Source organism: Peromyscus maniculatus, chromosome 18 (assembly GCF_049852395.1).
Source record: "Peromyscus maniculatus bairdii isolate BWxNUB_F1_BW_parent chromosome 18, HU_Pman_BW_mat_3.1, whole genome shotgun sequence".
NCBI lineage: Eukaryota > Metazoa > Chordata > Mammalia > Rodentia > Cricetidae > Peromyscus > Peromyscus maniculatus.
The window spans coordinates 14914415-14937251 of NC_134869.1; the positions used below are offsets into that span (position 1 = coordinate 14914415).

A 22837-nucleotide genomic window follows, 5' to 3' on the forward strand; every position below is an offset into this window, starting at 1 on the left:
CACCTTCCCACTTAATGAAACTGTGGCCCTGTTCCTTAGGAATCCCTCGGCTGCTAAATAAAGGTGCTACAATTTCCTTGTCTTCCTTCCTCCGAAGACTTAGTGAATCAACACACTCAATTCAGAAACCCAGGGCATGTTACCTGAAATAGCAAAGCCACTAAATCCTACAGCGAGCACCAGGAAGGAGATAGCCACTCCTTTGGTGTGGGAAAAGCCAACCACCAGAAGTAGGGTCGCCTCCATGCCGAAGCCTGCAACAGAAACAGAAGAACCATCGTGTGTCTGTCAGTCTGCCGAGCTGTTGACTGAGCGAGTGAACCTAACCCAAATTTCCTGAGTCTTTAGTGCATACATTCCAGCTCAGCATCTACGATATTCCCCAGTGTTCATGATTGTGTGACCATGCCGTTGCCTAGGTGTTCTGTGAACTTTCCACCTTATCCTGGTGAACCCTGAACAACAAATGGTCCCAGTAGGTTCAATGATGGTCCCAGGATGAGAGATGTGAGTAGTTAATCCTTGGGTGGTTGCTCATGCTGGTCTGAATGCTGTATATACAGCCAGTGACCCCTTTTGTCTATGTAAGTTATGGCTTTCTCCATAGAAATAACATGACAACACTCCTTTAATATTTTCTTCTAAAAATTATAATAATCATCTGAAATAAAAGGTCCTTAGTCAGGTATGGTGGCTCAGGCCTGAAGACTGAGGCCAAGTTAGAATGATCACAGATTAAGGATAGCCTGGGCTATATCATGAATTTAAAGTCAGTTTATCAAATAGTGAGACCCTGTTTCAATTAAAAAAAATGGGACCAAGCAGATTTTAGTACTTAGAAGGCAGAGGCAGATAGAGCTCTGTGAGTTCAAGACCAGCCTCGTCTACATAGTGAATGCCAGGCCAGCCCAGGCTACATGGTAAGACCCTATCTTGAAAGGAAGGAAGGAAGGAAGGAAGGAAGGAAGGAAGGAAGGAAGGAAGGAAGGAAGGAAGGAAGGAAGAGGAGGAAGGAGGAAAGGAAGAGCAGAGGAGAGAAAAGGGAGGGAAGAGAAGAGGAGAGGAGGGGAAGAGAAGAGAAGAGGAGGGGAGGGGAGGGAAGAGAAGAGGAGGGGAGAGGAGAGGACAAAAGGGAAGGGGAGGGGAGGGGAGAAGGGAGAAGGGAAGGGAAGGGGAGGAGAGAAGAAAGGAGAGAAGGGGAGGGGGACAGGAGAGGAGAGAAAGGAAGGGGAGGGGAGAGGTGAGGAGAGAAGGGAAGGGGAGGGGAGGGGAGAAGAGAGGAGAAGAGAGGAGGGAAGGGAAGAGGAGGAGAGAAGAAAGGAGAGAAGGGGAGGGGGACAGGAGAGGAGAAAAAAGAAGGGGAGAGGAGAGGAGAGGAGAGAAAGGAAGGGGAGGGGAGAGGAGAGGAGAGGAGGGGAGGGGAGGGGAGGGGAGGGGAGGGGAGGAGGGGAGGGGAGGGGAGGGGAGGGGAGGGGAGGGGAGGGGAGGGGAGGGGAGGGGAGGGGAGGGGAGGGGAGGGGAGGGGAGGGGAGGGGAGGGGAGGGGAGAGAAAGCAGGCTGCTGATAGCCCAGGGGTAGACCGCTCACCTGCCATGCACAGGACTCTGGTCTCCATCTCTAGTAGGGAAGGGGAGGAGCAAGTAAATAAATAAACAAAGGGCTGTCTCCGTGCTAGTGAAGCCCAAGTCAAAAAGTCCATTTCGCTAGTTCACCGAGGCTTCAGGCCTCGGAAGAAGCGTGAGACGCTTGCACAGAGTCGAGTAGGGGGACATACTTCCTGTTCTTTTCATCCAGAATCAGTGATTCCAGCATAAGAAAAAAGAGATAATTATAAAGACATGTATTCCCTTCAGAGAGGGAGAGAGAGAGAGAGAGAGAGAGAGGGAGGGAGGGAGGGAGGGAGGGAGGGAGGGAGGGAGGGAGGGAGGGAGAGAGGGAGGGAGAGAGAGAGAGAGGGAGGGAGGGAGGGAGGGAGGGAGGGAGGGAGGAAGAGAGACCATCTAACAGCAGACAGAGATGACATTAATACCCCGTGCAGCACACAAAGGGTGGGTAATTGGAGTGGAGGCTTCAGTCTGGAAACTAGCTGCGGCGTCCCCGCATCTCCACACACGATCCTACCGTTACTTCCAGGCAACGTGGCAAACCGAGTGTCTGCTCCTCTTGCTGTCACGCCTACCACCCCAAGGCAAACCACCCTCCCACGTCTTCCTCCCCTTCTCTGATTAGTCTCCAGCCTAGCCGTGTTTAGGGCCTCGTCGACGATGGAGTCAGAAAGCCTGACTTCAGACTCTGCCTCCAAACCGTGCCTCCTGGACCCTGGGAGTAGTTATGGAATCTCTTCAACTCCCCGTATTAAAAAAGCAGAGCTGACCACACCGCCTCAAGGGACGCTGGAAGAGGACAGGAAGTTGGGGGCGCAAGACACTGAAGTAGCACTTGGGTGGTGGCGCACGCCTTGAATCCCAGCACTCGGGAGGCAGAGGCAGGCGGATCTCTGTGAGTTCGAGGCCAGCCTGGGCTACCAAGTGAGTCCCAGGAAAGGCGCAAAGCTACACAGAGAAACCCTGTCTCGAAAAACCAAAGAGAGAGAGGAGAGAGAGAGAGAGAGAGAGAGAGAGAGAGAGAGAGAGAGAGAGAGAGAGAGAGAGAGAGAGAGAGAGAGAGAGAGAGAGAGAGAGAGAGAGAGAAACCAGAATCAGAAGCGTCAGAACCACCGTAGGCGATCTTTAATCCTCAGTTTTCACATATAATTACGTGTATTCAACCTCGGAAGTTACAATCAAATCTTCCTCTGCTTTCTCCATCTCCGCCTTTGTCTTAATTGCGGGCTCTATCACCTGTCACCCGATTGGTGGCCTTCCCTCTGACGCATTTGCCACACAGTCTTCCTAAACCACGTGCTCCGTGGGACTCTGTGTTTGCCAGGGGCCCCACATCACCAGGACAGTCTGGTAACAGCCCTTCTTGCTCCTCTAGTTCCCTGTCCGCCAGCCTCACCTCTGCTCCCCAGCCTCACCCCTGCTCCCCAGCCTCACCTCTGCTCCCCAGCCTCGCCCCTGCTCCCCAGCCTCGCCTCTGCTCCCCAGCCTCACCTCTGCTCCGCCAGCCTCACCCCTGCTCCCCAGCCTCACCCCTGCTCCCCAGTCTCACCCCTGCTCCCCAGCCTCACCTCTGCTCCCCAGCCTCACCTCTGCTCTCCAGCCTCACCTCTGCTCCCCAGCCTCACCTCTGCTCCCCAGCCTCACCTCTGCTCCCCAGCCTCACCTCTGTTTCCCAGCCTCACCTCTGCTCCCCAGCCTCACCTCTGCTCCCCAGCCTCACCCCTGCTCCCCAGCCTCACCTCTGCTCCGCCAGCCTCACCCCTGCTCCGCCAGCCTCACCTCTGCTCCCCAGCCTCACCTCTGCTTCCCAGCCTCACCCCTGCTCCCCAGCCTCACCCCTGCTCCCCAGCCTCACCTCTGCTCCCCAGCCTCACCTCTGCTCCCCAGCCTCGCCTCTTCTTCCCAGCCTCGCCTCTGCTCCCCAGCCTCACCTCTGCTCCCCAGCCTCACCTCTGCTCCCCAGCCTATCCTGAAGCGGCCTTCCGCGCAGGCGCAACACAGCCCTCCAGCCGCTTCCCAGCCCACAGCATCCTCAGCTCAACCAGTAAAGCCGTCTTCCTCCTCTTTCTCCTCTTCCTTTGCTCTTATTTTCTAGAACGTATCATTAATGCCTTATAAATTTTTAATTTGCATTTTACCTCTCCTACAAAATTATACATTTTTACGCATGCTAGACTGTCTAGGTGGACACTCACCACTGTGTTACAGCCCTAATCCTTGGCATTTTTCGACAAGGTCTTGCTGTGTAGCCTAGGCTAACCTGATGCTCTTCTGCCTCCAACTCCTGAGTGCTAGGATTTATAGGTGTGTTTCACAACACCCAGCTTACAAAACTGTACACTTTTTGGCATGTGTGTGTATGACTGGTGCATGGCATGCATACACGTCTATGTGTGTTCACATGTCTGTGAGTACACACATGTGCACAGGCCTGTGGAGTCCAGAGGCTGACATGGGGTGTATTCCTAGATCACTCTCCACTTCCTGAGGCAGGCTGTCTCACTGACACAGAGCCCACAGTTCAGTTACTCTAGCTTGCCAGCTTGCCTCAGGGATCCTCTGCCAAGCAGACACGCCTGCCCAGCTATCTTCTGTGTGAGTGATAGGGATCTGAACTCTGCTCCTCACACTTCTGTGGTAAGAACTTTAGCCACTAAGCCACCTCCCCATCCTAGAACTACACTCTTTTTTTTTTTTTTGGTTTGGTTTTTCGAGACAGGGTTTCTCTGTGTAGCTTTGAGCGTTTCCTGGAACTCGCTTTGGAGACCAGGCTGGCCTCGAACTCACAGAGATCCGCCTGGCTCTGCCTCCCGAGCTGGGATTAAAGGCGTGCACCACCACTGCCCGGCTCTAGAACTACACTCTTAACACAGAACCAAGCTAGCAAGTAATAGGCACTGAACTAATCACAATTAATTGGTGCCAAGGAAAGATAAGGGGATAAAAATACAGAATCGTATACTGGGCCTGTGGGGAAAAACCATCAATGGTCTTATCCAACAGTGGACCCTACAATAAGGCCTGCCACATAACACGCACCCATTGGTGCAAAGTGGCATGGATGTTATGGAGGTAACAAACCACTCCCTGATCTGATGTGAGGCCTCTCCATAGGAGGAAAGTTATGTCTGATTCTGTAAATCTGGTCAAAGCGCTTCACTTAGGAGGTCATAGGTCTTGGGGAGGGGCCTATTGCTGCTGCTTTGCTAAATGGACATTTGATGGGGCTGCATTCTTTCATGCTTATACCCAGAGACTAGTGCTGATTTTTGTCAGAAAGGCTTTTTCCCCCCAGCAGATCACTCCCCACCCACTCCAACACAAGGCTCAAAGAACATCACAGAAAAAGGGGCACCAAAAAAAAAAAAAAAAAAAAAGACTTGTGACTATTGCACTCGTAAAGCGGGAACAGCTGAAGCTACTTGCAAAGTATCTACGCAAGGTCAAGCCAGTCAACATCCCAATATAGATAGGGGAGGGGAACTCCTAGCTGAAAAGCTATTGGCAATTAATGACTTCTGGGAGAGGGGGAGTCATTTTTTCTTCAAGAGTACAGCTGCTGGTAAGCTATCCATGGTCCAGCAAATAACCCATATGCATGTAAGCAACCATAATCACACTCTGTGGAAAATTTAAAAAAGGAAAGGGACATGTTAGTAAAAAGGAGAATTTCTGAGAAGTAAGACATGAATAAAAAAGAGAATTAGGATGAACTTGATCAAAATATATTATACATATGTATGAAATTGTCCAAAAATAATTTTAAAACAAAATTATTTGAGCCAGGCGGTGGTGGTGTATGCCTTTAATCCCAGCACTTGGGAGGCAGAGGCAGGCGGATCTCTGTGAGTTGGAGGCCAGCCTGGGCTACCAAGTGAGTTCCAGGAAAGGCACAAAGCTACATAGAGAAACCCTGTCTCCAAAAACAAAAAAACAAAAAAAAAATTACTTATAGAGAGAGAGGGGAGAATGAAATACTGTTAATTGCTTTTCTAAATTCATGTTTGTTTGTTTGTTTTCAAAGCTACTATAGAGAAGGCAAAGCATTAGTATTTCTTTCAGTCGGAGATCTAAGGAGAACCACCTAAGGGTGAAAACATCATGCTTTTCAAACCGTGGATTTGTGATCCAGAGAGATGGCTCAGTGGGTACAGGACTTGCTGCCCAGCATAGGAACCCGAGTTCAGGTCCCCAGTACAGCACCCACGTGGAGGCCAGGCATGGCAGTGCACATCTGCAACCCCAGCACCGGGGAGGTCACATCTGGATACTGGTGGCTCCAGCATCTAGCTGGCCCAGCTACTCAGCGAGCTCTGGGGTCAGTGAAAGACCCTGTCTCCAAAATGAGTTGATGAGTGATAAAGATACCTAACACTGACCTGTGTCCTCCATACATGGACACACACACAAACACCCCCCACACACACACACATACACCATCTACACACTAATATTTTGGGGGGAGGAACTGAGCCTGGGATATAATAACTCAGGGGTAGATGCTTGCCTGGGGACCACATATGAGGGTGGGATTAAAACTCCAGTTCAGACATTAAGTCCTTCTAGTGAACAGTCTTAGAACTAGAGCTCTACATTTTCATGGCAAAGAAAAAAAAAATGGGTTAGATATGTTCCTTTGTTTAAATCAATTTCCTAGATGACTTTATGTTTACTCCTTCAGAATAGGGCATGTTACAGTAACAGTGAAGGTCTACTAAGGGAAACCTAATATGTTTCCTTGTGGTTAAGAGAATAGAATCTCTGCCCTGAGGGGAGATGTAAAATTCCAGTTGAGCAGGTCAGTCACCTGGCTAAGATGCCACCCCTCAGAAAGCTGGATCTACCTTAAGCTATGTTGAAAAAGTAGGAGGAATTACCCCTTTAATAAGGTAATAATATATTTTTTAAAATATAAATATTTTTATTAATTCTTTGAGAATTTCATACAATGTATTTTGATTATATTCACCCCAATTCCTCCTTTTAATTCCTCCAAAACCCATCCCTACCTTCCTACATCAACTCTGTGTCCTTTTTAAAAGTTTACTAATCTGTGGTTTAATTTGTGCTGTCCATACACTTCTAAGTATGGAACCATCCACCTAAAGCACAGTCAACCTACCCCGACCAACATCCTTAAAGAAAACAGACACTCCTCATACTGGAAACCAAAGATAATAAGAGTTGAGATGCCAAAATCCTATTTCAGAATCCTACATTGAAAAAGGATCAGTGACCATGAGGAACTCGCAAATAAGCAGATTATGAAGCAAGAAAATACACTCAGGACCTAGATTTAAAAGTTACCAACGTGGATTATTGGCAATTTGGAAGGCATATTTTAAGACATGGGAGGCACTTTCAGAAAGAAAATTGAGAATCTGAAGAAAAACCAAACAGAAATGCTGGAAATGAATTAGTTGGCCAAATGAAACACAATGAGAAACATCATCAACAGACATGACAAAGCATAAGAAAAAAAATGTCAGAGACAGAGGACAGGGTCAAGACATCAGACACATGTAAGGAAACAAAACTAAATAAGCATAATCAAAATCCTCAAGAACTCTAAGATACATTCAAGAGACTGAACCTAAGGACCCACAAAGTAAAGGGAATAATTGAGATAAAGTTTTAAAAAAAAGAATGGAAAATATATTTGATAAATTTATAGCAGAATGGTTCCCAAATCTAGAGGAAAAGTAAGCATCTAAACACAAGAAGTACCTAGACCCTCAAATAGATATGGCCAGAGAAAAACCTATCCACATCATGTCATAGGCAGATATTAAAACTACAAAGCAAAGAAATTATATTAAAAACCGTAAAGGAAATGTTAACTTGCCTACAAATGGAAGCATATCAGAACATTAGATTTCTTGTCATCAAACCTAAAACTCAGGAGAGCATCAGATGATGTTCCAAGCCCTGAAAGTAACTTCCAACCAAGCTTACTATATCCAGCAAAGCTCCTTTTAGTTGATGGAAAAATATGAAGATACCAAGGTAAACACAAATATAGCGATATGACAATCATGTTAGCATTGCAGAAAATACTAAAAGGAATACAAGGAGGAGGAGGAGGAGGAGGAAGAGGAGGAGGAGGAGGAGGAGGAGGAGGAGGAGGAGGAGGAGGAGGAGGAGGAGGAGGAGGAGGAGGAGGAGAAGAAGAAGAAGAAGAAGAAGAAGAAGAAGAAGAAGAAGAAGAAGAAGAAGAAGAAGAAGAAGAAGAAGAAGAAGAAGAAGAAGAAGAAGAAAATCTCATTTATTCATCTGTAGATTGGCCTACTCATGCTTCATGATTCAATCACTTCTCAATGGTGCTGCGAGCTGGGGACCAGATCTTCAACACATCATCCTTTGGGGTCATTCATATCTAAACTCTTGATGACTGGTAGAGACTAGTGGGGTAAAAAGAGAATGTGAGCAGAACTGACAGTGAAGAGGATGTTAGAGAACAACATCACAGACACCAGATATGTTCACATCTGTCCAGGATGATGCTGAGCTGGTATGGAATGAGACAGAGGAGTTAGATACCTGCTATTTTCACAGCTTCCACTCGCTGATGTAAAAAATGGCCATGAGGCTAACAACTCAAGACAACACATATTATCATACAGTTGTGTCAGTCAGGAGTCCTAAGTGGGCCATTCCGAGATAAAAGCAAGCTGTCAGCAAAGCTGTGTTCATGGCGAAGACTTGAGGGGTGAATCTGTTCCTGCCTCTGCTGGCTTATGGAGTCTGCTCATGATGCTTAAGCCTGTAGCTGCATCCCTCTGGCTCAATTCTATTGCCATGACCCTTGACCCACTGCTTCCTCTATTAAGAAACCTTGTACCTAGGTTAGTGCATAGCACTGAAAGTGTTTGAGAGTGCACACTCAAAAAGCAAACTAGAGGAGCTCAGAAAAAAATGGAGAGGTTGAAAAGTGAATCGTTATAAACATTGTAGAGGCTCGTGACTAGTTTCATTGACTTTTTATGTGATATCCTTTGAGTTTTACCCAAACATATACGTACACATAAGTTGAAGAAGAGGAGGAGAAGGAGAAGGAGGAGGAAGTAAACTATGTAGGCAAATAATACGTGGAAAAGATAAATAGCAAGCAGATACATAACCTTATGTAACCATAATACAGAAGTTATATTACTTTGGCTTCAGAATAGAAGGAAGAAGTGTTTCTTGGGTTTTAAGTGTGTCCTGATCCATCAGCCACTAGCTAAGCTGTCCTAACCCCAGATTGTACTGGCTACATGGCCACATGGCAACATTGCAGGGATATGGCAGACAACACTCAACTATCTACAAGGAGATAGACTCAGAGGTCTTCAAGATCCATTACAACGTCTAGGCTCAGCCTGACTGAGCCTGATGGAGCCCAATCTCAGAAGCTAACGGGCTTGAGTTGAGTTAGTACTTGGATGGGAGACAACGGGCTGCCTCTAAAGCTGGCTCTGCAATTCTGTTTGCTCTAAGTCTCCAGAAACCACCTGAGCCCCTCGGCACAGTACCTCCACAATTCATGATCTTCCTGACAGCAGTTGTGGTTAAAATCTTCCTGCTTCTTAAATAATCCGCCAGTTGTCCCCCGATAGGCACCACAATGGTCATCACCATGTGTGGGACAGCTGACAAGAGACCCACCTAGAAGGAGAAGAAACAAAGACCCAACTTAAATTCTTCTGAGAGATCTTCACAAGTCCCTGCTCACCCCCATTACACAGCCCCAGAGCCATTACCAACTTTAACCATCTAATGTGGGATCTCAGGAGGTCTGAACTTCATAATCAGTAAGAACGAATGGGGTGATGATTTTGTGTACAGACCAACTGTCTTCCCACCCAACTGGAAGCTCCGTAGAGCCAGAGACAAGTCTTACTCATCACAAGGCCCCCATATCTAGAACAAGGCCTAGTGGAGGAAAAACATACTTGGTATCCACCATCACACAACTCTGCTGGATCTTCCAGTCTCTGCTTGATAGCACCTGAACTAGTCAGACATCTACCTATGCCTGGCTGCAGCTCTTTCTCTTGACGAAAGGAAGCTTTATTGTTTCATGATGATGATATTATTTCACTATCAAAACCTCCCTGAAACACAGGCGACCTAATGACGATGGCTGGAGACATTGAAGGAGCTTCTTTCTAAACTATCCCAAGCAACCGTTACTGCTACGTTTACCATTATGGAAAAAGGGACTGGTCTGAAACATTAGCCTCAATGTTCCTTCTGCTACTCAATTAGCAGTTTATTGCATTTATTTATTTGGGGGAAAGAGGTCCAGTCATAGCACACATTACTGAGGTCAGAGGACAACTTCCAGGAATTGATTCATTCTTTCTACCACCTGAGTCCTTGGGGACCAAACCCAAGTAATCAGACTTGACCATAAGCACCTTTACCTGCTGAGCCATCTCGCTAGCCCATGAGTAGTTTTGGAAGAGAAAAATCCACGCCATTAAATACTTTTACCTTTGAACTAATATTCAGTGTTTGCATTAGCTTCAGAATCACCCTGAGTTTAGATAGAGGCATCGTCATTAAACACAGATTAATACATCTTTGATCCTTACTAAAAAGAAATTAAATAGTCAGAGTGTTGTCTGACCTCTGGGATGCTACGTGTCACAGAACTTTGTGAATGATAACCATTTTAATTATTTTATCATGTAAAGTTATTCTCGATCGGATCTAGACAGTTCAAGTTCAAGAGCATTGGAAGCATCTGTATGTTTACCTTACTGATTGCAAACCCAAAGACCTCTTCAAAGTAAGCAGGCTGACTTATTAAGAGCAAATAGAAGGTCCAGCTTCTGCAGAAGTTGGCCACAATGATCGCGTAGACAGGCAAGGATGTGAAGAACCTTTTCCATGGTGTGTTGAATTTCTAGGGAGTGAAAAAAAGACCATGAGCTTGTGAGTGACGACGCTGACATCTTAGTTCTGTAAGACGGTGTACAGAGCACTGAGGTCCTTGTGTTCACAGATAACCACAGGGAAAACCAGGAATGTTAGGAACAACGCTTGTTTCTTCAGCAGAAGGGATGTATATACCTGTTTTCCACCCAGAAGGCTGGGAGTGGATGTGATTAATAACCTGGTGATCTGTGCTATCTATAGGGACAGGCATCACCCAAATCTCCCAGACTACTATGCTTATCACAGACCCTCCCTCCCTAGACCTTTATCTTGAGCATTGCTTCTCAGTCAATAGAACCCATCCTTATGGAAGAGGTCACAGGTACTTTATAGCCCGGTGACCTCTACACTATCTGTATGACTGAGACCACACCAGATCCGAGTCCCTTAAGCCATAGAACCCATCTTCATGATAGAGGTCACATGTACTTTGCAAAAGAGTTCCCGTCTAGTCATACCTTAAGCTTTATTGTACATGTTGTATTAAGATAATTGTTACCAGGAAACTTTTTTCCAAAACTGTACTGTACTTAAATAGGTCTAAAATAAACTGCCCAGTGTCAGACTCCAGAAGTTGGAACTAGCAAGAGCTGGTTCAAGAAGCTGAACTGGATTTCCTTCTTGCCTTTTGTGGATCATTCCTCTGTCAGCGAAGTAGTGTTTGCAGGGACCGCCCCGCCCTGCCCCGCCCCGCCCCAGAAGGTAGCACAATCATGGAAAGAAGCACATGTGGGGGAGAGAGTGGACTTCCCCTCCCATCCTTACTTACACTCGGACTGGCCAAGTGGGCTCCTTCTCCTATACTTGTCTCTATGTACGTCTTTTCCGCATTGGATATCGTCGGGTGAGCTGCTGGGCACTCATAAGCCTGCAGCAGCCAAAATATGTACCAAATAATCCCGAACATACCTGCAGATAAAAAACAAAAGGCTCATTGGCTTCCATCCCTATAGTTGTTCACTGTTCTGATAATGTGTGTTCACTCAGAAGCATCTTGGTGGTTTTTATCTTGTTTGATTGGGACTCAAAGGAAGGCACTATTTTGCTTGTTTTAAATGCCAAGTTTAATGTAACTATTAAACTGATCACAAGCAAGCTTCCCAATTGTATAATGAACTTCTCTTTGTATTTCTATTTTCACAGAGCAAACCCTTAACCGTATACCCTAATATAGTAAAATATATCTATCTGTGTCACCCCAGGAAACCAAATCACTCACCGTAAATGTAAAAGACAGAGGCCCAGCCAATGTACTGCACCAATACTCCCGCAAGGGGCATCGCCACCACTGCCCCAGCGTAGGAACCTGGAAGCAGAGAAGATTGAGGGACACTGACCAGTCATCACACTAGCCTGGTTAGCCCAGGCAGAGCGTGTGTGGTGAAGGCCGCGTCAGACGGCTCCATGACAACAGTCAGGGGCTCCCAGGGAACGTTACAGCTGTTGTTAGTGTGCAAGAGACTAAGGCCCCATCTCTGCGACGGAGCTATGCCCCAGCCCCCAAGCGGGCCTTAAAACAGAGTGTCCAGGAGAGGAAAGTCTTCAGGATGCTCTTTGTAACTTCACTGAGAGACACAACCAAGGATTAGACAAAGTTTGCTTGGCCACCACGGTTGAGAATGACATGAGCAAACAATCCAGAGATGAGAAAAGGATAAGAAAATGAATAAATTTAAAAATGTATAAATTAACAAAATTAAATAAAAAATTAATACAGCCAGGCACAGTGTTGGGTGTTAAAGACAGAAATTACAAGAATATGGAGCCTGCTTTCAGAGCTCCCAGGACCCCACCTAGATGTTTTTATAGCCTTTTCAAAAATAAAAGAACACACACACACACACACACACACACACACACACACACACACACACACACACACCCCACTCAGGAAGATTCCAGGCTGCCAAGACGACTTTTCTCTCCATCCACTTCCTAAATGGGCACATTTTAAAGGTCATTTCTGTTGAATAAAAATTATGGAAGACTTGTGTTTTAGATGATGTGGATTCTTACACTGGCCCCAACAGACCAGACTAAAAATCGAAATGGAGTCACTAACTCCGGGGCTCTACATCACCAAGGCAAAGCCAAACTTTTATCAGATTTTTGTTTTAAGAAACCAGGAAGAGTGACAGACTAGTTTCCACGGGTGTGACAACAGACTTCTGAGTATCTCTGCCTTGATCCTCACATTAAAAGGGTCACCTGATGCTAACTGGTTACTTCTCTGTTGTCCCCAGTCTTTGCCCTGCGGCCATGCACGGAAAATCACTGAAATGGCCAATCTGCTTCTTGTTCTTAGTTCTTGCCCCACGTCATCCCTTCTGTGCCCACGAACCAACCTCTCCTGCTTGTCCCCTTTGCAACAATCATTCTGTCTCATGGGTTGAACTGCTGATGATTCTAGAAAAGAGAAGAAAGCCAACTGAGATCTTTAAACGTAGGCTTAGGTGGTTTTGGTCCTTTGACATTTCTTGCTTTGTGAATTCTGAACTTTGTATGCTTGTGTGAGGAGGTCTGTCTTCCTGTGAGGACTAGAAGCGGTCATCTGGTCTCCCTGGACATTGCTAGGGAAACCAGAACCCTGCAAACTCTCAGTAAAAGAGTTCCTCTCTGAAATCCTCCCCACCCCCATCCCGGGCCATGAACAAGATGCTTTTCCTTAAGAAAAGTCAGTAGCATGAAAGGAAAGTTCACTTCCCAAATCCAACACCAAGCAAGATCTTTAGGAAGTGGGTCATGCTCCAGGGAAATGGGAAAATATCACACCTGCCTAAGCTGGGCCTGATCTAAGACAGGGCAGCCTGGGACCTGGAATGTGACTTTGAGATCTGAGGAAGTAGAAAGACTCCTTCAAAGATAAGATAGGAATGACGTCTCTGCCTCTTGGGGGTGTTATCTACTACACTCTGGTGTCAGGATGCTCTGTAAATGGAAATGGTCTCATTGACACCAACTGCCGCTGCTTTTATTATGTACAGAATAACAAAGCACATGTTTTGAGGTATTAGGTAGCCTAGGTTGGTCTTGAACTCATTATGTATGGCTTTGAACTATTGATCTTCCTGCCTCCACCTACCAGATACTGGGTTTATGGGCTGTGTCACCACATCTGTCCCCAGGTGGTACTGGGATCATAACCCAGGTCTTCCTGCAAACTAGAAAGCTTTCTCTCAAGTGAGCTACAACCCCAGCCCCAAGGCGCATTGATTTTAAACCTCAGAATTCTTCACAGCAATAAAGCAAACATTCCAGAGCATACAATAGCAAAGAAATCTCTCTGCTTCCTTTCTTTTTCTCTCTCTCTGTTTCTCTGTTTGTTTCTTTCATTCTGTGTTTACAGTGTGTGTGCATGTATGTGGTGTGTGTGTGTGTGTGTGTGTGTGTGTGTGTGTGTGTGTGTGCGCGCGCGCAAAGTGGTCTTCTGCCCCAGGGAGCATTAGGGTGAAGTTTGCATGATGCAAAGTTGTCCTTGGCACAGAAAGAGTCAGAAATAATGAGCAGCTACCGCGCATGCTGTATGCTAAGTAGTGGGCCAAGCATCCTGAACCTGTAATTTTTATTCAGCTTCTTCCAAACTGTGAGGGAGACACAAATATTATCCCCCACTTTATAGGGCTGGGGAAATGTGAGTTGTCATTGGTGACAGGGGTGTAAAAACCCAGAGAAGGCCTTACTCTGTGGTTTTTATTTTCCTTTTTTTTTTTTTTTTTTTTTTTCTTTTTTTGAGATAGGGTTTCCCTGTGTAGCCCTGGTTGTCCTGGAACTCACCTGTAGATCAGGCTGACCTCAGACTCATAGAGATCCACCTCCCTCTGCCTCCCATAGGTTGGGATTAAAGGCCTGCGCCACCACCATCCTGCCTCTGTGGTTTTCCAGTCCTGCCTCCTTCACCATCAAATGCCAACAATCCTCCACTGTAAGAAGCATTCTTTCAGCCGGGCGGTGGTGGTGGTGGTGGTGGTGGTGGCGCACACCTTTAATCCCAGCGCTTGGGAGACAGAGCCACGCGGATCTCTGTGAGTTCGAGGCCAGCCTGGGCTACAGAGTGAACTCCACGACAGGCAGCAAAACTACATGGAAAAACCCTGTCTCGAAAAACCAAAAAAAGAAAAGAAGCATTCTTTCATTGGAAAGACTATAACTGACCCAGACTGCCTTCCCTGTCTATCAGACTCTCCGTCCTCTTCAGTCACAGCTCCACTGTCGTCTACCCCTCACTTACAGCCCCTTGGGCTTGTTCCCAGTGAGCTCTCCAGCCCTCGGGCTGCCCTAGAGAGCAGAGTGGACATCAGCACCCACCTACTCCCGTGAGGGCAGATGAAGCCCTCAGGGAGTGGTGTGCCATGGAGAAGAGCTGGAGACGTGCAGGAGGGGGAGGGACTCCCGAGTTCGGTTCTCACTAGCCACATTAATTTCACCTCTCTCCCCCAGTTTCCTCAACGCTAAAACAATGGGCTGTGACCTCACGTTTTCTAGTCTCTTCCAACTCCAGTATCTTTTAAGACTGAGAATGGATTGACCTCAAGCCTAAGTTTCTTTTTTAATGACATTTCCCCTTGACTGTTCTCTGAAAGAAAGCCACGCCCCAGCTGGGAAACATAATAAGGCCTGCGACCTTGACCAGGTAGCCTTTCCTTGAGTCGAACCATTTTTGAATCAGCCCTTTGAAGGCTATAAAGCCGCTCCGAGAATGGGGAGCGGCTACTAGTCACACTCATTTTGCTGGCAAATCAAAATGAAAGGTCTTGCCAATCAACTATCGTGGAAAATGAGGCCAAGGGTCACACCACCCACAGCACGTGGGCAGTCTTCCATCTTCCGGGGTTGGTTGCAACTTTTGTAGGGTGGGGATACACGCTGGCCGTCAAGAGGATAGACAAGTAGACCTCTCAGCCGGGCACTCTTTCAAACTAGACACAAAACAGGGGCACGGACGCTCTCTCCCACCAAACTCCCAGGGGATAGTTTATGGCAACAATGATGATTGAAAGGAGATAAGGAGACAATAAAAAAGAGAATTAATGGGGCTAGAGATGGAGCAGAGGTTAAGTGTATTGGCTACTCTTCCAGAGAACCCTGGTTCAATTTCTAATATCTGCATGGCAGCTCACAGCCATCTCTAAGTCCAGTCTCAGGTAATCCATTGCCACCTTCTGGCCTCCATAGGGTCCAGGCATGCGCATGGCATATAAACATATGCACAGACAAAACATCCATACACATAACATAAATCATTTTCAAAAGAAAAATAAGGACACTCATATTAATAGAGAGGAAGGTTGGTTTCTCCCCTTGGTAAAGAAGTTCAAATCAGCTTATCCTAGGAAAGACATGATAGCTTGAAAGAACTGGGTAAACAGGATGGGTTAAGGCCCCTGCCACCAAGCCTAAGGACCTGAGTTCAATCCCACATGGTAGAAGAGAACATCTACATATGCCCTGGCATGTGTACATACACATATGCACGTGCGTGCGCACGTAATCACATCCCTAGGAAGGCAGAGGCAGGAGGGTTATGAGTTGGAGGCTGGAAGGCTGGCCTGGGCTACACAGCCAAACCCTGTCTCAAAAAACCCTCCGCAGATCACATTCCCACAGACAATTTGAACAGCTGCTTATGTACCAAACCATCCTCATAATTGAAAAAGCCAGCTGAACTACGCAAGGAAATGCTAAGGAGGCTTAAAGAGAAACAAAATGAACAGCTTTAAGAAATCTTTAATTATGAATAAAAAAATCGGATATGCGGGGTCATGCTGATAAAATAACAGCTCACAGAGGCGGGGAAGTGGGAATTCAGACATTTCACAAACCAGCTCCACAAAGAAAGGGGCTTTAGTCCCCTTGGTGAAAAACCTAAAATCCAATAGGTTACCCAGACTGTAGCAGTAATTGGCATTCAGTGACCCAATCTTCACTCGATGGTTGAAAATGAACCCCAGGTCAGCGGGAGGTTGGGATGTTTTGTATCCTTTTAGAATAAGAACCAGGGAGCAGGGCTTGGTGATGCACCGTGGGATCCCAGCTCTCTGCAGATGGATGCAGAAGGATCAAGAATTCAAGGTCCGAAGGGACTGTGAAATTCTGCCTCAAAAAATGGAGCAGGACTGGAGAGATGACGCAGAGGGCAAAGTACTTGCTGCACAAGCGTGAGGATCGGAATTCAACCCCACCCCACGCCCAAACCTTTGTAGAACTGGCATGGTGGTGAGCGCCTGTAATCTCAGGGTTCCGGCACCAAGTTGGAAGGCAGAGGCTGGAAGCCTGAAGTCCTGCTAGCCTGGCATGCGCAGTAACAAAACAACAAGAGACCACACAAGGTGGAAGGTTTCGGGGGCGGGGCGGGGGGAAGGGGAGACTTAGAGACTTATGCACATGTACCATAGCATATGCTCATGCGCACTCGTGCACGCATGCATACACACACACACACACCGCCACCACCACCTCAACCACCACCGCCGCCGCCACCACCTACACACATACATGCATGCATACAAAAAATAAAAACCAGTAGTTAAGAGTCAAAAAACCAGGGGCTAGAGAGCTAGATCGCTCTGCGGTTAAAAGGACTCTCTACCCTTGCAGAGGACCCACGTTCATTCGGTTCCCACAGTACACGCATGGCTGCTAACAGTCTTCAGTAACTCCAGTTCCAGGGGATCTGGTGCCCCTCTTTGGCCCCCTCAGGCCCTGGGAACGCATGTGGTACACGGACATGTGCAGGCAAAACACGTATACAATAATATAATTTAACTCCTTTTCAAAAGGGTCAAAAATTAATTAGAAGTAAAAGTAAACAAAAATGTTTACAAAACACTTCCTAAGAACACTTAAATAAAATGTATTCTAAACATAATAATTATAACGGTAGCTTTTTTCATAGTAAATGATGCTTTTTAAGGCTGAAATCAGTTTTGGAAATACTTATTTTCATAACTGCCCTATAATGCAACAATAATGGTCTGTCTGTAGAAAAATAAGCCAGACATACCTAAGTTCTAATCCTGACTGCCTGGCCATATTGTAACTTCTGTGGACTAAGGCACTTTCGCCTTCCTGGGCCCCTTCCTCTATAAAAATAAATGCACTTTATAACCGTGCTGGTGGCTCTCGTTTCTCTCGCTGGTCAGTACTGAGATAAACCCGACAGGACACTGACTCCTTCCAGCCATGCTTAGAAGAGAACCTTGGTGATACAAAGTTCTGAGACCCAAGAATTGAAGTCATGTCAATACTTGGGGACCTCTGGTCTACTTTCGGGTAAGATGAATGGACTCCACTTCATCTTTTATCTGGAATAAAATGCCCACAACTAAGTCTCTCGGTGACAATGTGTACATGACAGTTATGGGTAGTAAAGAAAGTTCCATATTGTGAACCAAGCTGTCTCAGCTCAGCTCCATGACTGGGGATCTTTGCAACCTCGAATAAGACATGGTATTTTTGCTTCATTATGAAGGTGGTTTCAGATCTTGGTAATCCCATCTCTTCCACTTTAAAGTATTTTATTATATTCTTATCTATTTATTTTATGGGCATATGAGTGGCATACATAAGCCATGGCACAGGGTGGAGGTCAGAGGACCAAACCTATGGACATTGGTTCTCTCCTTCTACCGCATGGGTCCCAGGGAGGGAACATTCCAGGACCTGGGACAGCTCAGTGAGCTTTAGACCCAGCACCAGCAGTATCTACCTTAGGCATTCTGTCGTGTGGGGAAAATAGGTTCTTTTGAAGATTCTGTGCAGACTTCTCAGTTACATGCAGCCAAAAAGCCCTCCTAAACCAACTTAGGATTCTAACACGCTTACCACAAAAGGACGTTGTGGCCAATCGGCTTCTCTCCAGGGGAGGCGCCCACTTACTCCACATCCCGTGGCAGGCTGGGTAGGTCACACCCTGGCAGAAAGATTAAACATGGGATGATTGAGTTTTATTCCAATTCCTTCCTGTGTTTAAGATGCAAATGCCGCTGCTTCACACAAGCTACAATATAAAAATGCAATGTGTGTACATTGCCAAGTAAGTGTTTATGCTGAAATCTAATCTCCAGCGTGGTTGTGTTTGAATATGGGCATTGGGAATAACACGGGCACAAGGTGGATGCCTCGTGAGTAGCATTAGTGCCCTTACAGGAAAGACCCTGGCAGCACTTTTACCCTCCCCCTGATGTGAGAACACAGAGATGACTATCAGTCTGTGACCCAGGCATCAGGCCCTCATCAGTCACTGAACGTGTTGCCAACACAGAGCTGGGACTTCCCATGCTCCAGAACCATGAGAAATAAATGCCTATTATCTGTGGTGCTGTGTTACTGACCCCCAAACAGATTTTAATTTGTTAAATTCTTTTTAAATTTAACTAAATTTGACTCATAACACCAATCCGGACATTCAAAAATATAGTTCAAATATTAGTGCGGTGGAAAGTCAGAGAGATGTCATACCTGTATTTCATATTATTAAAGAATATGAGTGTAGGAAGTGACTTCCGCAGTCAGCCAGCTCGTCTTCTCATTTCTGGGCACAGAATCTGAGGTTCAGATGCCTTAAGACCAGGTTTTAGCCTTGGTCTTCGCAATTATGAATGTCATATTCTTTTTTTTATAAGATTTATTTATTTATTATGTATAGAGTGTTCTGTTTGCATGTATTCCTGCAGGCCAGAAGAGGGCACCAGATCTCATTACAGATGGTTGTGAGCCACCATGTGGGTGCTGGGAATTGAACTCAGGACCTCTGAAAGAACAGCCAGTGTTCTTAACCTCTGAGCCATCTCTCCAGCCCTGAATGTCATATTCTTTCTGCCACATCAGTAGTTATCAAGGTGCAGCATATGTCCTTCCAACAGGACTAAAGTGGTATTGGAGACTCAACAAACTCTAAATGTTTCTGTCTTTTCTTCTTATAGAGGATAACCGGGAACTGAGCACGAAGCTTTGCACATGCTAGACAAGTGTTCTATCACTAATATACCTTTAGCTACTTTTAAGATTTATTCTGCCGGGCGGTGGTGGCGCACACCTTTAATCTCAGCACTCGGGAGGCAGAGACAGGTGGATCTCTGTGAGTTCCATGCCAGTCTGGGCTACAGAGTGAGTTCCAAGAAAGATAAAAAGCTACACAGAGAAACCCTGTCTCAAAAAAACAAGAAAAAAAAAAGATTTATTTTGCAACAGGGCCTCCCTAAGTTCCCCGGGAAAGCTTGAAACTTGAGATCCTCCTGCCCCAGCCCCTTCAGTAACTGAGATTACAGGCCTGCACCACAGAGCCCGACTACATTCTAATTATCACTGGTCAACATATATCCTATATGTGATGTTTTATGTCAAAATGTAACCAGCACACCCAACCTGTGGTTTCAAAGATGCAAAAAGGGAGTCCTATAGAGAACCTGAAAAACCGAGAAAAGGGGGTTTTCTTCAAGAGCTGAAAAATTCTAAAATACCATGCTTTCTCTGGCAAGGCTGAAAACTGTAAAGAAAATGGGTCTCCTACCTCCACCAGGCCCTGCAAAATCCTCACACACATGACACAGCCGTAATGTACCCTGGCTGCAGAAGGGATGAATATGTTCAGAGTTGATGTCAGGAAGATGGCGGCTCCAAAGACCCTGGGGACCAAAGGGCTGTATTATTGGACAGGATGACGGTGGATGCAGCACTTCCGGCAAACATCAGAAAACAGCTTAGAGGTGCATGAATGATCATGATGGAAATTAAGAGAAATTAATTCTGAGAAATAGACAGTATACTAGAATCTGCTATGTCCCCAGCTGGTCCCTGGGCTGCTTTGATTCTCAACTTCCAGTCCATGGACCATTTGTGGCACAGGGATGCCCAACTTGCATGAGGTCCTAGAAGGCCACAGGATGACTGTGCCAAGGTAAATTTCATGTAGACCTACATCCAGCCCGGTTACATCCAAGTGACCCTTCCTATTTGTGACTTCTGTGTGTTTGGGGCTGTGCCTCCTGCTTCCCACGCTGCTCTCCATGGACCAGAAGAGGATACTGACAATCCAGGAAACAGCTGGAGACCTGTGACTGAGCTGAACTTGTCTCACTCCGTATTTCCTGACAGCTACTTACTCTCTCCACCTTACCAACACACACACACACACACACACACACACACACACACCACATATGTGATAAATATACATATATATCAATCATATTACAGCCCAGGATATAGTTACATTCATACATTCGTGTAAATGAGACCAATTTTGGAAACCAATACTTAACTCTCATAGACAACATATTTAGATGCTTTATTGTCTTTCTATTCTTTAGTTATATTCTCTTCTGTTCTTCTCTTTTTCAAATAAAACTCCCATTGGAAAGCACTATCCTGATTTCACAACCATGTAAATTGTGATTTCAGAGACTGAAAAGAAACTGCCTTGCAAAATTTGATATACTTCATAAAGATGACTTATGCAATGTCTCATGACAAATATACTGGAAAGACCTGGATATTTGGTCCACTCTTTTTCTGGACCATGATTCTGTCTATGGCATCTCCCCGAGATGGACACACTCTTCTCATCGAAACCATGTAGGGACAGAGAACTCACTTCCTTTATAGACAGTCACTCTGTTCTGGAGGGACTGCACCCCATACCACTGCTGAAGCATTTAGAATGTCACGAGCATCTTGTGGTGTAAAGGCAAGTCCTCAGTGCTCACAGGACAGCACCCATGCTGTGCTGGCGACATTAACATAAACACACGGACTGATGGACGGATGGACGGACGGATGGACGGACAGACCGCCACTGCTCCAAAACACAACTTAATCTACTGTTTCATTTCTCAGATGAGGAAACTCCCCCAGAAAAGGGTAGGAAGTGCTTCAGTAGAGGTAATTCACTGAGCCAGTGGGGGATCAAGAACGCTTAACCTGACTCACAAATAATTATTCTTCTTACCATATAATCACTTAGTGAGCTATAAGGTAAATTACATTGGGGGGTGGGGGCAAGCCAACAGAAAACTAATGCCATTTGGGATCAGTGTCTCTGAACTGTATCTGCCTTCATGGCTCCTGCTCCCCACCCTGCACCCCTACTCTGGGAACAAGCACATAGACTTATTTAATAGAGGCACAATGCCCCGTTATAGCCTAGGCAGTACTCATCATGCCCGCTAGTCTTACCGGTTAGCAGCAAACTTGTTTGAAATGAAGCCACCGGGAATCTGTGTCACAATATAACCCCAGAAGAAAGATCCGTGGATAAGGCCCACCGTCTCTGGATCCCAGTTAAACTGCGCCGTCTGAAAACAAGAAGCAGATGCCGCTGTGTTTGTAAGGGTCAACGGATACCATTTGTCACCATGTGACAGCATGTGGGGGTCTTCCTTTTTCCGAGGATATTTCTGGAAGACGTCTTGACTGCGTGGGGTACAGCAGTGGGAATATGAAACAAAGGGTCCCTGGTCCTACACATTTACCTTCTAGTGAGAGCGAAGAGATGCACAAAGGTAAGTAAGTACCTACCCACACATGTGTAAAATGTGACATACCAAATAGCCATGTGTGCTAAGGAGAAAATAGAACAGTTTGTGAAGGAAACAAGAAACACCTTCTGGAGTTACCATATGATTTATTGGGTTGTTCAGATGCCAGGGGGATGAGAACCTAACAGTAACTACACTCTTAGATCTCTCAAGTCCTTTTATTCTTTTAATCTTTTTAATATTTTTAAGAGCTACAGATGTATTTAAGTGGTTAAAGCACTCAATCTCCAAAAATGGGGAGGGGGGAAGAGTTATCATTGTATTATCAAATGTATTTTGCTGGGGATGTAGGTCAGTGGTAAAGTGACTACCTTGCTGTATGAGGCCCTAGATTTAATCCCCAGGATAAATAATAAACAAACAAATACTTCTTTTTGTCATTGTTTTGAGATGGGGGTCTCATTATGTAACTCAGGCTGGCCTCACACTTGTGGTGCCCCAGCCTCTCTCCTGATTTCTGGGGTTGCAGAAATGCACCACCATGCCCGGGTGAGTCTCAAGTCTGCCGGCTTCATCCAGCTGTTAACGGTCCATGACACCATCTCCTTGTCACACCTTTCTCTCTGTGCAGATGGTGTTTCTGCTCTGTGAATACCTGACAACCAGAGACCTACTGAGAAGTGACTTTCAGCATCACCTGAGTCCCCCTGAATTATAAGGGCCAAACAAGAACTCAAACACTTTACTGACTAAGACAAGCAAATGGCCAATAGCCATACAGATAACCATTGGGAATTGGTAAATATCACTAACCTTCAGGGAAATACAATTATC

At 46.0% G+C, this 22837-nt stretch overlaps 1 protein-coding gene across 2 annotated transcripts in view; it reads right to left on the reverse strand.

Annotated features, from left to right (window-relative positions):
- The window catches only part of Slc17a8 (solute carrier family 17 member 8), a 53057-nt gene that overhangs the window by 9912 nt on the left and 20308 nt on the right, over positions 1–22837 (reverse strand). For both annotated transcript variants that reach the window (XM_076554599.1, XM_006979825.4), the window contains exons 3-10: positions 21702–21820; positions 20038–20152; positions 18351–18438; positions 11749–11835; positions 11299–11438; positions 10348–10497; positions 9119–9251; positions 144–254 (exon numbers count right to left, since the gene is read on the reverse strand). In XM_076554599.1, the coding sequence (XP_076410714.1) occupies positions 144–254; positions 9119–9251; positions 10348–10497; positions 11299–11438; positions 11749–11835; positions 18351–18438; positions 20038–20152; positions 21702–21820 (943 nt within the window). The remainder of the gene's footprint in view (positions 1–143; positions 255–9118; positions 9252–10347; positions 10498–11298; positions 11439–11748; positions 11836–18350; positions 18439–20037; positions 20153–21701; positions 21821–22837) is intronic.